General features: G+C 49.6%; 1 protein-coding gene across 3 annotated transcripts in view; it reads left to right on the forward strand.

Moving 5' to 3' along the window:
• Positions 1-14461, forward strand: part of macrod1 (mono-ADP ribosylhydrolase 1) — a 64050-nt gene extending 49589 nt beyond the window's left edge. Inside the window, exons 4-11 of one of the 3 annotated variants that reach the window (XM_066718846.1) lie at positions 1538-1567; positions 4166-4282; positions 11095-11219; positions 11573-11603; positions 11763-11836; positions 13662-13743; positions 13902-13936; positions 14251-14461. In XM_066718846.1, coding sequence (XP_066574943.1) covers positions 1538-1567; positions 4166-4282; positions 11095-11219; positions 11573-11603; positions 11763-11836; positions 13662-13743; positions 13902-13909 — 467 coding nt within the window. In that variant the 3' untranslated portion in view covers positions 13910-13936; positions 14251-14461. The remainder of the gene's footprint in view (positions 1-1537; positions 1568-4165; positions 4283-11094; positions 11220-11572; positions 11604-11762; positions 11837-13661; positions 13744-13901; positions 13937-14250) is intronic. The other 2 variants (XM_066718845.1, XM_066718847.1) reach the window with 2 other exon arrangements.
• Positions 14462-15200: the final 739 nt, after the last annotated feature.

The following is a 15200-nucleotide window of genomic DNA, read 5'->3' on the forward strand; positions in this document are numbered from 1 at the left end:
TGTTTCTGTCCTCTCTCTGTCCTTTCTGTCTGTGTGTCTCTGTCCTCTCTCTGTCTGTCTCTGTCCTCTCTGTTTGTTTTCTCTCTGCCTGTCTGTCCTCTGCCTCTCTGTCCTCTCCCTCTGTCTGTCTCTGTCCTCTCACTGTTTGTCTGTCTGTCTGTCTGTCCTCTCTCTCTCTGTCTGTCTGTCTGTCCATCTATCTGTCCTCTCTGTCTGTCGGTCAGCAGAAACTCTATGAAGACTTGTTAAAGCATGAGGGAGAGATTGTCAGACTGGGTCTAAAACTCATTGACACACACACACACACACACAGGGGAGCGAGGATCAGAGGTTAACTAGGTGGGGCAGTAGACCTGTAGATCCCTCTTTTCATCTTTCCCTCTCTCCTTCCACCTCTCACCATCTCTCTCTTTCTCTCCACCTTTCTCCTCCATCTCCTCTTTCTCTCCACCTTTCTCTCCCTCCATTTGTCAATCTCTCCCTCCTTCCATCTCTCTGTCTCCCTCTCTCTTTCCAGCTCTCCCTCATCTCTTGGTAATTAACAAGCTTTTAGTAATGAGCTGTGGGCTTCGCTGTCGCCATGGTTACCTTCCTGCCTGCACTCCTCGGGCAGCGTGCACTCGTTCGCATCCCTCTCTCCCTCTCCTCTTTCTCCCGCACTCACTCTGTCACTCTGTCACTCTGTCACTCTCACCCTAGTTAGGGCACCAGTACCCGCAAATCACAGTCCCACAGGCTGAGACACTCTCCCTCACTCTCTCCCTGTCCCACCTCCCTCTTTCCCGCTCTCCCTCATTCATTGTCTGAAACTACTGTGTCTCAGTATCTGTATGTATGTGTGTGTGTGTGCCACTGTCTCCCTGTGTCTCAGTATGTGTGTGTGTGTGTGTGTGTGTGTGTGTGTGTGTCACTGTCTCCCTGTGTCTCAGTATGTGTGTGTGTGTGTGTCACTGTCTTCCTGTGTCTTAATATGTGTGTGTGTGTCTGTGTGTGTCTCTATGTCTAAGTATCTGTGTTTGTGTCACTGTGTCTCAGTATGTGGGTGTAGTGTGTGTGTCACTGTATCCCAGTATCAATGTCTCATTATCTGTCTGTGTGTGGAGGCAGACTGGGCTAAATATAGGCCCTCTCTAATATAGCCTTAAAGGTGTATTGAGCAGTATTTCATTAAGAAAATAAAGTACTATGCAGGCAGAGCACAACCCTGGAAAGCTGGACAGCAGTGGGCCTGTGTTTGTCTTACCAGCCAGGCTCCACTCAGTGGACTGCTTCGTTAGTGTTAAGATGCCGGGCAGATTCGACCGCTAACAATGGTAATCTAGGCTGTGATTGGTTAAGAATCTCAGTGTCCATTTGTGTGAATTGTTTTTTGGTCTCTCTCTCCCTCCCTCTCACTTTCTGTTTATCCCTGTCTGTCTTGCTCCCCTTCTCCCTCTATCACTCTCTGTCTCTCTCCCTCTTTCTCTCCCTTTTTTCTTTTTCTTTCATTCAATAATTTGCTCATTCCACCTCTCTTTTTTTTTTCTTGTCGTTTCAGCCAATAAGACCCTGCTGGGAGGTGGAGGTGGTGAGTGTGTTTTTCTCTCTTCGTTCTGTCTCTGGGTTTTTGTCCTTTGAGTGTCCACCTGACTCAGTGTGCAGTGTTTTGGGTGTGTCTTAGTGTCTCCATGTGTTTCTGTGTCACTGTGTCACTCAGTATCAGTGGCAGTGTGGCACTGTCAATCTGTGTGTGTCTATGTGTGTCCAAGTGTGTCTCTGTGTGGCAGTTTGTCTCTGTGTGTCTCTGTGTAGGTGGGAATGTGTCTGTGTGTGGCAGTGTGCATCTCAGTGTGTCTGTGTGTGTGGCAGTTTGTTTGTATGTGGCAGTGTGGTAGTGAGTATGTGTGTGTCTCAGTGTGTCAGTGGTAAGTGCGGTTCAGTCTTCTGATCAATATAGTGATAAATCTGTACAGCAAATTTAAACTCATCAGCACAACCCACTCTACACACCTCCTCCCTCCCTCCCTCTTTCCCTCTCTCTCTCCCTCTCACTGTCTGTCAGTCAGTGTATCAGTTAATGTGTCAGTCAGTCAGTCAGTGTATCAGTTACTCAGTCAGTCAGACAGACAGTCAGTCAGTGTATCAGTCAGACAGTCAGTGTGTCTGTGTCAGTCAGTCAGTGTATATCAGTCAGTCAGTGTATCAGTCAGACAGTCAGTGTATCTATCAGTCAGTCAGTGTGTCTGTGTCAGACAGGCAGTGTGTCAGACAGTCAGTCAGTGTGTCAGACAGTCAGTCAGTGTGTCTGTCAGTCAGTCAGTGTGTCTGTGTCAGTCAGTCAGTGTGTCAGACAGTCAGTCAGTGTATATCAGTCAGTCAGTGTATCAGTTACTCAGTCAGTCAGACAGACAGTCAGTCAGTGTATCAGTCAGACAGTCAGTGTGTCTGTGTCAGACAGTCAGTGTGTCAGACAGTCAGTCAGTGTATCAGTCAGTCACTCCCTCCCTCTCTGTCTCTATCCCTCTCTCCCGTATCTGTCCTCCTGCAGTGTGTAATTAATCCACAGGGTTCATTAGTGTGGGAGTCAACAACCTTTCCTGCAGGAGAGCGAGGATCTAATTTACAGAGCTGGGGGTCATTAGGAAACAAAGCTTGTTTAGGGACAATGGCAGTAGAAGGAGGAAGAGGAAGGGAGAGAGGGACAGATTGACTGACTGATACACCGACTGATACACTGACTGACTGATACACTGACACACTGACTAACTGATTTACTGACTGATACACAGACTGACTGACTGGGTGACTGGCTAGTTAGCTCTATCTCATTCAGACTCCTTACTAAAGGCACACTGAGCTACACTGAGCCTGAGACACCAAGAGAGAGAGAAATAGAGTTATAAGGACAAATGGAGGAGAGAAAGAGAGGTTATAAGGTTGTACAAAAAAGACAGGGAGAGTACAAAACAGCGAGATGGAGAGAGGGAGAGGTGCAGAGAGGAAGAGAAAGGGAGAGAAAGAGAAGAGGTCCAAAGGGAGAGATGAAGGGAGTCTGGGAGAAATGGAGAGATGTGGAATGAGAAGGAGAGAGGGAGAAAGGTACAGACTGAGAGAGAGAGACAGGGATAGGGGATGGGAGAGAGGGAGAGGGAGAGGGGCAGGGAGCTGCGTGGCAGTTACTCAGTGCTGTCCTTGTGTTTGTGCTGGCTGGTCTGTTTGCCTTTAACGCACTAATGCCTGCTAATTGGACTGAAATTAATTAGCTCTGCTCCTAACGAGGGACTCATTACCTAGGAAACAGATGCACTCTGTTGCTACGGTGCCACTATCACATCAGCCTGACTGATGCCCGGTGTGCCACTGAGCCGGAGAGAGGCCCGAGCCTTTGTCCCTGACGAATCACAGCCTGGCACCTGGCTGATGACCCTGTAACTCACCAATCAGAGGCTGATGACCCTTTTAACTGACCAAGGACAGCCTGGCGCCCACTGTTTGTGTCCAACCACAGTCTGACTCCCACTGTCTCTGACCAATCACAGAGAGGGGGGGGAGAGAGAGAGAGAGAGAGAGAGAGAGAGAGAGCTGTGCACCCACTATTTCTGTCCAATCACGTGCTCACATAGACTGTCACTGACCAATTGGAAGCTGAGGCCCACTGCCACTGACTGAGGCACCTACTGCTGTCACTGACCAATCACAGCCTGACGCCCACCATCACAATTGGATATCTACCCTATCGACCCAATCACTATAAAAAGCTATAAACTCAAATCTCAACATAAAAACGGTATTAAATACCAGAAGGTACAATCTATTTGTGTGTGTGTGTGTGTGTGTGTGTGTGTGTGTGTGTGCACGTCTCTACTCACCCTCATTAGGCCATGCCAATTAACACCTGCTAACGAGTGTCTGCCCCTCGGCCCCCCCCCCGCTCTGTATTTATAGTAAGTGTGACGATTTGCACAGCAGACACTGGCCCATGGGACAAACACACACACACACACACACACACACGCACACACACACACACTGAAACTGACACTGACACACTTATTCACACCCACTGAATCTGACACTGATACACACACACTGTCACTGACACACACACACTGACATTGACACACTCGCACACTGACTGGGACTCTCTCTCTCTCTCTCTCTCTCTCTCTTGCTCTCTCTCTCTCAGTGGATGGGGCTCTCCACCGGGCTGCAGGGCCACTGCTGAAGCAGGAGTGTGGAACTCTGGGAGGCTGTGAGACCAGCCAGGCCAAACTGACCAGCGGCTACAAACTGCCAGCCAAGAGTGAGTACACCCACAAACTGACACACTGACACAACGACACACTCACACCCACACACTGACACCAACACACCCACACACTGACACTCCCTCACACCGATACACACTCACACTCACGCACAGACACACCCATCCACTCACACCCACACACCAACACACTCACACCCATGTGCACCAACACACTGACACACTTGCACCCCCACACATACATATTCAGACACACTGACACACCCAGAGACACAGATACACACTCACATGGGAGTGTTTAACAGGGCAGACTTAAGCAAGTTAGAGAGAGAGGGAGCGGGGGGGGGGCGGGGGGGTAGTGAGCGAGAGAGAGGAATGTGTCTCATACATTAGTGCTGTTAGTGTAATGGGCTGTTTATGGTGTATTGATTATACACTGGCCTCACAGACTGCAGCACACTGCACTGTAACACACACACTCACACACACACAGATACACAAACACACACACTCACACACACACATACACTGATACACTGACACACTGATACACAAACACACTGACACTGATAAACAGCCATGCCACCTCTGGCCCCCCTTCTCCAACCTCTCTCCATGCACCTCCCCTAACTGCCCCTTTCTCCCCATCTCTCCTCCTCCTTCCCCTCCTCTCCTCTCCCCATATGCCCCGTCTCTCTCTATCTCCTACTCCCCGTCTCCCCCCCCCCCAGTACCGATCAGTAATTACTCAGTCTCTGTGTGTTTACAGAGGGAAGTGCGGTTTAATTTATTCCCACACTTAACACTAATTCCCACAGCTAATTTATAGCCTGTCTCCCAGCACTGTGCGATCCTACGGGGGGGCTGGACGGAGGGGGGGGAGTGCGTTCCCCTCAGAGAGCCTCAAGTCTCTGTTTTTGTGTTTTCCAAACACACACTTCAGCTTTCACCTGCTCGCACTCATACTCACACTCACACACACACGCACTCACACACACTTGCTCACACACTTACTGAGTCGCTGGACACTTACTCATGCACTACACACACTTGCACACACTCTACTGTAGCATTCTGAAACTGGACTGTAGCATTCTGGAACTATATTGTAGTGTTCTGGATATATACTGTAGCGTTCTGGAACTGGACTGTAGCATTCTGGAATTATACTGTAGCGTTCTGGAACTGGACTGTAGTGTTCTAGACTGTACTGTAGTGTCTTGTGACCTGTCCCAAGTAATCCATGTCCTGTCTTGTGTCCTCTGTGCTCTGTCCTCTGTCCCCTGTTGACATCAGGCTTCTCCCCAGCCCTTCTCTGTCCAGCTCCTCTGATCCCCTCCCGTCTCTCTGTCAAATAAAAAATAAACCAACGCAGTTAAATTCAATTTCTGGAGTCTCTGAATCGAACTCCCCCCTCTTATGGTTACACAGCCCTCAAATACAGAGCTGACATATTTTTCAAATTGTTAACATAGTAATGTATTCTCCATCTGTGCACCCCAGGCCAAAATTGCCCCCCATCCCATTCTTTTTGGTACATGTAAAAAACACAGGATGTTCTTGAGATGCAGGTTGCAGTCTGGAAGCCATTAATTTATTTATACATGGAAACTCCCAGCTGGAGGTCCATCACATGCATGTGTTTATTTCAAACACATCCTGTATTTTTCCAATATTTACAATACAAAAGGGTCCAATTGGGCGCATCTGTCACATGTTTAACGACACGTGGCTGTCACAGACCTGTGCCCCCTCACCAGTCCCTCAGTCTCACGCTAGCACCACCATACCAGAGCAATGCCTGGCAAATGCAATGCTAATTGATTCCAAGTTCCCTCCTCCTAATGAGTTAATTGACGTGTCTGTCTGTCTTCTCCATCCGCGCGCATCTCCACGTGTGTGGCTGTCTGCGCTGCGGAGGCCGGGGCAGAGGAATGAACAGACAAGACAGTTTGTGAGCAAAGCGAGAACTGCACCCTGGCGGGTTTAAGTTCCATTTGGAGGTCTTTAATTTTATGTGGTTGTTTTGATGTAATTGAACTTAATTGGATTTCAATTTCATTTCACTTTATTTAGTTTTTATGTGATGTTGTTATTGTATTGTGATCTTGTTTGATGCTGTTGTGCTGTTTTATGTCTGTGTGCCGCCTAGCTGCAGAAGATTAATTTATTTCTTAGCAAGACCCCCCCACCCAGAGTGACTGACAGCAGTGACACACAACACCTTACTGACCAAGGCACGGGACAGCAAGCGCAGTGGAGCACAATGCCCAGCACCTGGCCTGCTTAGTCAGCTACAATCAGTACCAATCACAGTGGCATTACTACTCTGTGCCAAGGTGGTGGGGGGGGGGGTGCAGAGCAGTCAGGGACAGGGAGGCCAGTGAGAAAGTAGAAAGGAGTATATAATAAATAGGATTAGGGTGGGGGGGGTTGTATTAGTGCAAATTACAAGGCAATAAAGTCGTAGTGCTGACAGTGACATAGCTTAGGGGGGTGCAGTGGGGGTTGGGAGGTGGTGGGGGAATAGGGGAGACCACCACCCCTGCTGGGAGAGAGCTGTGATCCAGGCAGAAAATGGAACGTCTCCAGTTGGGAATTTAGTCCCAGTTGTATCAAAATTATCCTCCCCCCACCTCAGTCAGAGAGCCCAAGTGATAATCCACTGTGCTGGTGGATGTGTCACAATTGTATTACTATATTTGTAAGGGGGAGCTGTGAACTGGCCCCAGACTCAGCACTCAGAGCAAACAGCAGTACATAAAACATCAGCACTATGTAAACTCCCCTCCCTCTCTCTCTCTCTCCCTGCCTCTCCCCTGATCTTCCACTCCCCTCGAGTCCAATTAACACTAATTAAAATCCACACTGCCTGGCTGACAAACACCCCCCCACCCCTCCTCCGTCTCCCCCTCTCCTTCCCTCCTTCCCTTCCTTCTCTGTGCAATCAGCACAGACTGTAGACAACGATACTCACAACTACAGTGATAGGCACAGACAGATACAGAGAGACAGACAAGGAAGACAGATACAGAGACAGGTAGAGACAGAGGAACAGTCAGAGAGACAGATTTACAGAATATCAGTGAGCGTGTGTGTCTGTCTGTCTGAGCATGTGTGTGAGTCTGTCTGAGCATGTGTTTGTGCATGCATGTGTCTGAGTGTGCGTGTGTGTGTGCATGCATGTGTGTCTGAGCATGTGTGTGCACATTTGTCTGTCTGAGCGTGTGTGTGTGTGTGTGTCTGGTGTGTGTGTCTGTCTGTCTGAGCGTGTATGTGTGCGTGTGTGTCTGTCTGAGTGAGGCTGTGCGCGTGCATGTGTGTTTGTGTGTGCGCGCGTCCCCTATGTCCCGGCCCGGCTCGTAAATTAATAACGAGGCGCGCTCCGATCGCTTTCACTCCACGGGCGACGGAGACGCTCCCGTGTCTCAGAGCAAGCACTCGCTGTCTGGCAGAGTGACGCACTTTTGCACGAACCTGTTAATCCGGGAGGACTCTACACACAGAGAGCATTCATCATAGAACTCAAAAAGCCATCAGATTCTACAGTGAATTAACCCACACTTTTAATTACCAGTAACCAATACTATTTTGACTGTTGTTAACAGCAGCAGTCACGGCACAGGCAGAGATATTGTTACGTACAGCCAGTGAAAAGAGCCATCAAAGTGGGTTAGAAATTGGCCCCTCAGAGAAAAAGACAGAGAGAGGGGGGAGAGTGGATGTCTGTTAAAAGCTCAGAGGCCGACAAAAGGCAGAACAATCATCTCTGCTTTTCTATTTTTCTGTCTCCCATTCCCTCTCTCTTCCCCCTCCCTGCATGTGTCCTTTCTCTCCTGCTCTCTTCTCCCCGTGATCTCCCGACCCAGACTGTGCGTGTGTGTGTGTATATCTGTGTTTGTGATGGTGTGAGTATGAGTCTGTTTGTGTGTGTGTATCTGAGTGTCTTGTGTGTGTGTTTGTGTGTGTGTGTATGTGTATCTGAATCTGAGTGTCGTGTGTGTGTGTGTGTGTGTGTAAGCATGTCTGTGTCTTTAGAAATCTAACTGTGTGTGTATGTGTGGTGGCTGGCGGTGGGTGGGGGGTGGGATGCTAGGCCCTGGAGCTGGGGGCTGTGGTACACAGTGTGTCCGCTCTGCTGAGCATGGGGGGGGCACCACGGCCTTTCTCAGCCAGATACTGCCTCTGCCTGCGGGAAAGGGAGAGAGAGAGGGAGGGAGTGAGAGAGAAGGAGAGGGAGAGTGGGGCTATTAAGTACATTAAGTGCTGTCTGTGTGTTGGCTGTGTTGGGCCACTGCACTGACTATATACCTACTGTCATAATGCGAACATGAGCCTTCCCCTCCTCCAGCCCTGTCTCTCTCCTTCTCCCTCTTTATCTCTTTGTTTCTCTTCTCTGTCAGTCAGTGCATCAGTCAGACAGTCAGTGTGTTAGTGTGTCAGTCTGTAAGTGTGTTAGTCAGTCAATGTGTCAATCAGTCAGTCAGTGTGTTAGTCAGTCAGTGTGTCAGTCGCTGTTTCAGTCATTGTGTCAGTCAGTCAGTGTGTCAGGCAGGCAGTCAGTCAGTGTGTTAGTCAGTCAGTCAGTGTGTCAATCAATCAGTCAGTGTCAGTCAGTCAGTGTGTTAGTCAGTGAGTCAGTGTATCAGGCAGGCAGGTAGGCAGGCAGTCAGTCAGTGTGTCAGTCAGTCAGTCAGTCAGTGTGTTAGTCAGTGAGTCAGTGTATCAGGCAGGCAGGTAGGCAGGCAGTCAGTCAGTGTGTCAGTCAGTCAGTCAGTCAGTGTGTTAGTCAGTGAGTCAGTGTATCAGGCAGGCAGGTAGGCAGGCAGTCAGTCAGTGTGTCAGTCAGTCAGTCAGTCAGTGTGTTAGTCAGTGAGTCAGTGTATCAGGCAGGCAGGTAGGCAGGCAGTCAGTCAGTGTGTCAGTCAGTCAGTCAGTCAGTCAGTGTGTTAGTCAGTGAGTCAGTGTATCAGGCAGGCAGGTAGGCAGGCAGTCAGTCAGTGTGTCAGTCAGTCAGTCAGTCAGTGTGTTAGTCAGTGAGTCAGTGTATCAGGCAGGCAGGTAGGCAGGCAGTCAGTCAGTCAGTGTGTCAGTCAGTCAGTCAGTGTATCTTATACCTCCCTATGTTGTTATGTGTTGTCTCTCTCTCATTCTCATTCTTTCCCTCTGTTCCTGTCTCTCTCTCTCTCACTCCCACCTTTCCACCCTCTTCCTGTTTCTCTCCTCCCTCTGTCTCTCTCAAATTCAATAATAACCTTGAATAACCCTCCCATTCTCCCCCTCCCTCTCTTTCCATCTACCTCTCTCCCATTCTCTCCCTCCCTCTCTTTGCTCTATGTGTGTGTTTGTCTGAGTGTATCTCAGTGTATGAGTATGTGGGTGTGTGTGTGTGTCTTAATGTGAGTGTTTGTGTCTCAGTGTGTTGGTGTCTCAGTGTGAGTGTGTCAGTGTGAGTGTGTGTCAGTGTGTGAGTGTTTTTCAGTGTGAGTGTGTCTCAGTGGTAGTGTGTGTCAGTGTGTGATGGATGAGCTCAGTGACAGAGAGCTGGGCCTAAAACAAACAGCCCTGCAATCGATTGCTCGTAAACAGTAGCGGCCACAATAAATAACACTGACTGATACAGACACACTCACTCACACACTGACACACAGACACACACACACACTCACTCACTCACACACTGACACACAGACACACACATTCACACACTGACACCGACACACACACAGTCACTCAAATACACACACACTCACACTGACACACAATTACTGACACAGATAAACTGACAGACACACTCACACATACATACAGACACTTACTGACACAGACACACACTCAGTCCCGCAAACACACACACACTCACTCACACACACACACTGATGCACAGACACACACACACTGATACACACACACACTCACTCACTCACTCACATACACACACACACACACTCATGCAGACACACTGACACACTCACTCACACAGACACACACACACACACACACACACACTGACTGACTCACACCACACTGACACAAACACACTGAGCGACTCTCTAAAACACACTCACACACTGACCGAGACTGACTGACTCTCTGTCACACACTCTCTCGGACTGACAGACTCCCTCACACACTGGGGGGAGAGGAGAAGAGGAGAAAGTGGGGGGGAGGTGAAGGAAGGGAGAGGAAAGGAACAAGAGACGGGCGGTGATGGCTACAGGTTACAGCTGAGAGAGAGAGGGAGGGATACAGAGTGTGTGTGTGTGTGTGTGTGTGTGTGTGTATGTGTGTGTAGGAGGAACTGTGTTTCCGGGGGATGGCGTTGCAGGGGGGATATTAATGGTGGCGCGCGGTGCTCAGTGTGTTTAATGCTGATTGCTGATTACAGGAGATCGATGGCAGTGACAGATTGCACCTCTCCCAGCAGATAACAGAGAATCAACTGTAATATGCTAGAGATTGAGGGAGGGAGAGAGGGAATCAAAGATGTATTAACCCCCCAGCTCTCTTTGTCTCTTGAATGTGCTAACACCCCCCCCGCCACCCTCATATATATATTTAAATTTGATTCTATTAATTGAGATTAACCCCAGTCTATCTGTGTGTGGACAAGTTACAAAACTGTTTTATAATTAATGCCTCTCTTTCTCTGATCTATATTTCCTTATTAACCCCTCTCTCTTCTTCACTCTCCATCCTTCTCTTGTTCTCTTTCTTTATTGAGCTATATTACCCCCCCGTCCCCCCTACTCTCTTACTTCTCCTCTCCTTCTGTTCTCTGATCTATATTAACCCACCCCTGTCTCTCTCTCTCTCTCTCTCTCTCTCTCTCTCTCTCTCCCCCCCAGCTGTGATCCACACAGTTGGCCCCATTGTGCAGGCCGGGTCGGTGGGGGGTGCAGAGAGGCAAGCTCTACGCAGCTGCTACTGGAACTGCCTGCAGACAGCCACCCAGCACCAGCTCAGGACCGTGGTGAGAGAGAGAGAGGGAGAGGAGAGGGGGAATGGGGAGAAGGGGGCGGAGGAGGGAGAAAGAGAGGGAGGGGAGGAAAGGGGAAGTGAACAGGGGGAGAGTGGAGGGAGAGGGGGAGGGGGAGGGAATGGAGGGAGAGGGAGGGACAGAAGGAAGGGGGAGACGGGGAGAGATAGAGGGGAGGGAGAGAGAAAGAGGGAGGAAAGAGGGTAGGGAGGGAGAAAGGAGCAAGAGAGAGGGAGGTAGAATGGCAGAGAGGAGAGGGTGAAAGAGAGAGAGTGGAGCAGTGGAGTAGAGAGGGAGGGAGAAATGTAGGGAGGAGTGGAGAATCATCAGTCTGTTGTGTTTTTTAGGCATTCCCCTGCATCTCCACTGGAGTGTATGGTGAGTGAGAGAGAGTGTCATTTAATGTGATGTGTGTTTTTAAGCAGTTAAATTTTTAAAATACTGTAATGTGAGTGATCATAATACTAATAATAAAAACAGTAATAATATTATAATTAATGATAATAATAATGTCCTAAACACCCCCTCCCCTTCCAGGGTACCCCCCCAGTGAAGCAGTAGATGTGGCCCTTAAAACAGTCCGGGAGTATCTCGACACCCATGATGCACAGGTACCACTGAGCACCACCACACACACATATCTGTCCCCCTTTCTCTCTCTTTCTCTGTCCCTCTGACTCTCTTCTTCGCTCTCTGTATCTCTACCCTCTTTCACTCTGTCCCTCTGTCCGTCTCTTCCTCTCTGTGTCTCTGTCCCACTGTCTCTCACTGTCCCTGTCTCTCGCTCTCTCCTTTCTCTCTCCCTCTCTCAGTTCAGTTCAATTCTATTGGCATGACAAGGTTATACACATTTTTTTCAAAGCATTAAAGGTTAAATACAGTTTAACAGAAAAGTGCAAAGGGAGAGCGACTCCCTGCCTCTCTCTCTCTCTCTCTCTCTCTCTCTCTTGATCCCACTCTCTGTGCGTCCCAGGGTTGCAGTTGTTGTTCTGGTTGCCGCAGTTGTCCTTGTTGTGTTCTGTGGTCGTGGTGGTGGTGGTTGTTGTTGTGATTCTGCTGCCGCTGTTCCGGGGGGAAGGGAATAGTTGTGGCACGGTGGGGGAAAGTGTTTCCGTGGGGACAGTGAGTCAGCGTGCACGCTTCATAGGGCTTGGATTTAATTGGATCCTGGGGGCCTGCGGTCTGAACTGGGCCTGCTGAGACGCACCACTACACACACACACACACACACACACACACACACACACACACACACACACACAACACACACATGGCCCTGGAAAGAGACAGGGAGGGAGGGAGAGAATAGAGAGAGGGAGTGGAGGAGTTGCGGAGAGATGGGGTGTGAGAGATGGGCGAGAGAGGCAGGGAGTGACGGGTTGGAGAGGGGGAGAGGCAGAGAGAGAGATAGAGGTTTATAGAGACAGCAAATTGAAAATGACACCAATTAAGAGCCAGATTTGTCTCTCCTCTCTTCTTCTCCGTCTTCCCTCTCTCCATCTCTCTCTCTGTCCCTTCCCTCTTGCCCCAGCTCAACCTTTCTCCTTTTCACCCCCCTGTCTCTCCTACCCTCCCACTCTCCTCCCCCTCTCACTCTCTCTCTCTCCCACCCTCCCTCTTTAATTCAAATTCAAATTACCTTTATTGAGAACTGAGAGACATACTCATTCCATATGTTAATGTATTTTGAGCAGGACAGCAGGAAGTGTGTCTCTCCCTCTCTCTCCCTCTCTTCTTTCGCCATGGTTCACTCCCTTCCCTGTGAGTCGCACCCCAGCTCGCTCTGCAGACGTGTGAAATGGCTAATTAAAGATTCTTAATTAAAGATTCCCTAATTAAAGATCTCGTTTTCCACACCGCTGGATCTGTTAACCCCCTCGCTGGCGGACATCCAGGAGAGAGAGAGAGGAGGAGGGGGGTATAGAAGAGAAAGAGGAGACAGAGCGAGAGAGAGTAGTGGGAGAAAGAGAGCAAGAGAGAGGGGGGGAAGAAGGAGAGAGCGAGGAGAGTGTGAACGAGAGGAGAGAGAGGCTATGAATGATATTTACACGCACAGTTACTGACTGGACACTACAGTGCGTTTACACAATACAGAGTGAGGTTGGGATAGCAGGTGTTGACAGTCCTGTGAGAGAGAGAGAGAGAGAGAGAGCGGAGAAGCGAGAAATGAAAGTACGAGGAGAAGCAAGAAGAGACGGAGGGAGGTGGGGGGTGCATGGGAGAGGGATGGAGATGGGGGTGGGGACTGTCTCAGTATATGCAGAAGAATGGGAGGGGTAGAAAAGGGGACAGAGAGAGAGAGAATAAGGTTTTCACTTTGTCACTGTATTAGTACTGTGCTGTCTATCTGTCCATCTGTCCTGTATTTTTCTTCCTCAGTACTGTTCAGCATCTGCCTCTCATTAATTCTCGGTCTCTCTCTCTGTCTCTGTGTAGCTGGATCGTGTGGTGTTCTGTGTGTTCCTGCAGTCTGATGAGCAGCTGTATCAGGACAGGCTGCCCCTGTACTTCCCCCCAGGTAAGGAGCCTGCCCAGTCCAGCCCAGTCCAATCCAGTACAGACCAGCCCCTTCCTCTGCTCAACCCATTGTAATCCGGTCCAGCCCAGTTTTGTCCCAGTCACTGTCCCAGTCTAGTACAGCGGTCACCCACAAGCCCCTTCTCTGTCTCCCTCCAGCAGACTGACCAGTCAGAGCGCTCGCTGTGGATCAGGTAACCGCACAGTGTGAAAATAATGCAGCTCACAGCCTGGATTCGTAGCACTACTCTCAGCAGTAGTGGTAGTTGTAGTAGTGGTAGTGTTATCGATAGTAGTTTGTAGGCTGTTCTTGCAGTTTCTAATTGTAGTGTCGTATCGTTGTCGGTATTGTCGGTGTGTCTGTCTGACTGACAAACTCAATAAGACAGAGACACGCTGAGACACTGACACAGGCTGAGACACACTGAAGCACAGAGACACTGACAAACGTGAGACAGAGAGAGACACAGAGATGATGTGGTGTGATTGTGTGGTGGTTGTGTTACAGGCCCGACTGTCCAGAGCAAGCTGTGACATCACAGGCGTCCACAGCACATGATCTGAGGCTGTATACCACACACGAGTGAACAGCGCCCACAGCCACAGAGACACTGAGCTTTCAATACACATCTCTCTCCTTTTCACTCTGTCAGCAATGCAAGTTTAAACTACAGGCTGTGTAATTTTGGAATCAATAAAATATAAACCTGATCTATCTACCTGTCTGTCTGCGCGTCTGGTTTTCTGTGTGTCTGACTGCCTCTCACTCTCTCCCTCTCTATGTATATTATAGAGGACGCAGCGCTGTGGGGACTATAGTATAGTATAGGGGCCCAGACTGGAGCCAGCGCTGTGGGGACTATAGTATAGTATAGGAACCAGACTGGAGCCAGCGCTGTGGGGACTATAGTATAGTATAGGGGCCAGACTGGAGCCAGCGCTGTGGGGAATATAGTATAGTATAAGGGCCAGACTGGAGCCAGCGCTGTGGGGACTATAGTATAGTATAGGGGCCAGACTGGAGCCAGCGCTGTGGGGACTATTGTATAGTATAGGGGCCAGACTGGAGCCAGCGCTGTGGGGACTACATTATAATATAGTACCAGACTGGAGCCAGTGCTGTGGTAACTATAGTATAGTATAGGGGCCAGACTGCAGCCAGCGCTGTGGGGACTATAGTATAGTATAGGGGCCAGACTGGAGCCAGTGCTGTGGTAACTATAGTATAGTATAGGGGCCCAGACTGGAGCCAGCGCTGTGGGGACTATAGTATAGTATAGGGGCCAGACTGGAGCCAGCGCTGTGGGGACTATAGTATAGTATAGGGGCCAGACTGGAGCCAGCGCTGTGGGGACTATAGTATAGTATAGGGGCCCAGACTGGAGCCAGCGCTGTGGGGACTATAGTATAGTATAGGGGCCAGACTGGAGCCAGCGCTGTGGGGACTATAGTATAGTA

The sequence above is a fragment of the Amia ocellicauda genome, chromosome 12 (assembly GCF_036373705.1).
Source record: "Amia ocellicauda isolate fAmiCal2 chromosome 12, fAmiCal2.hap1, whole genome shotgun sequence".
Classification (NCBI taxonomy): domain Eukaryota; kingdom Metazoa; phylum Chordata; class Actinopteri; order Amiiformes; family Amiidae; genus Amia; species Amia ocellicauda.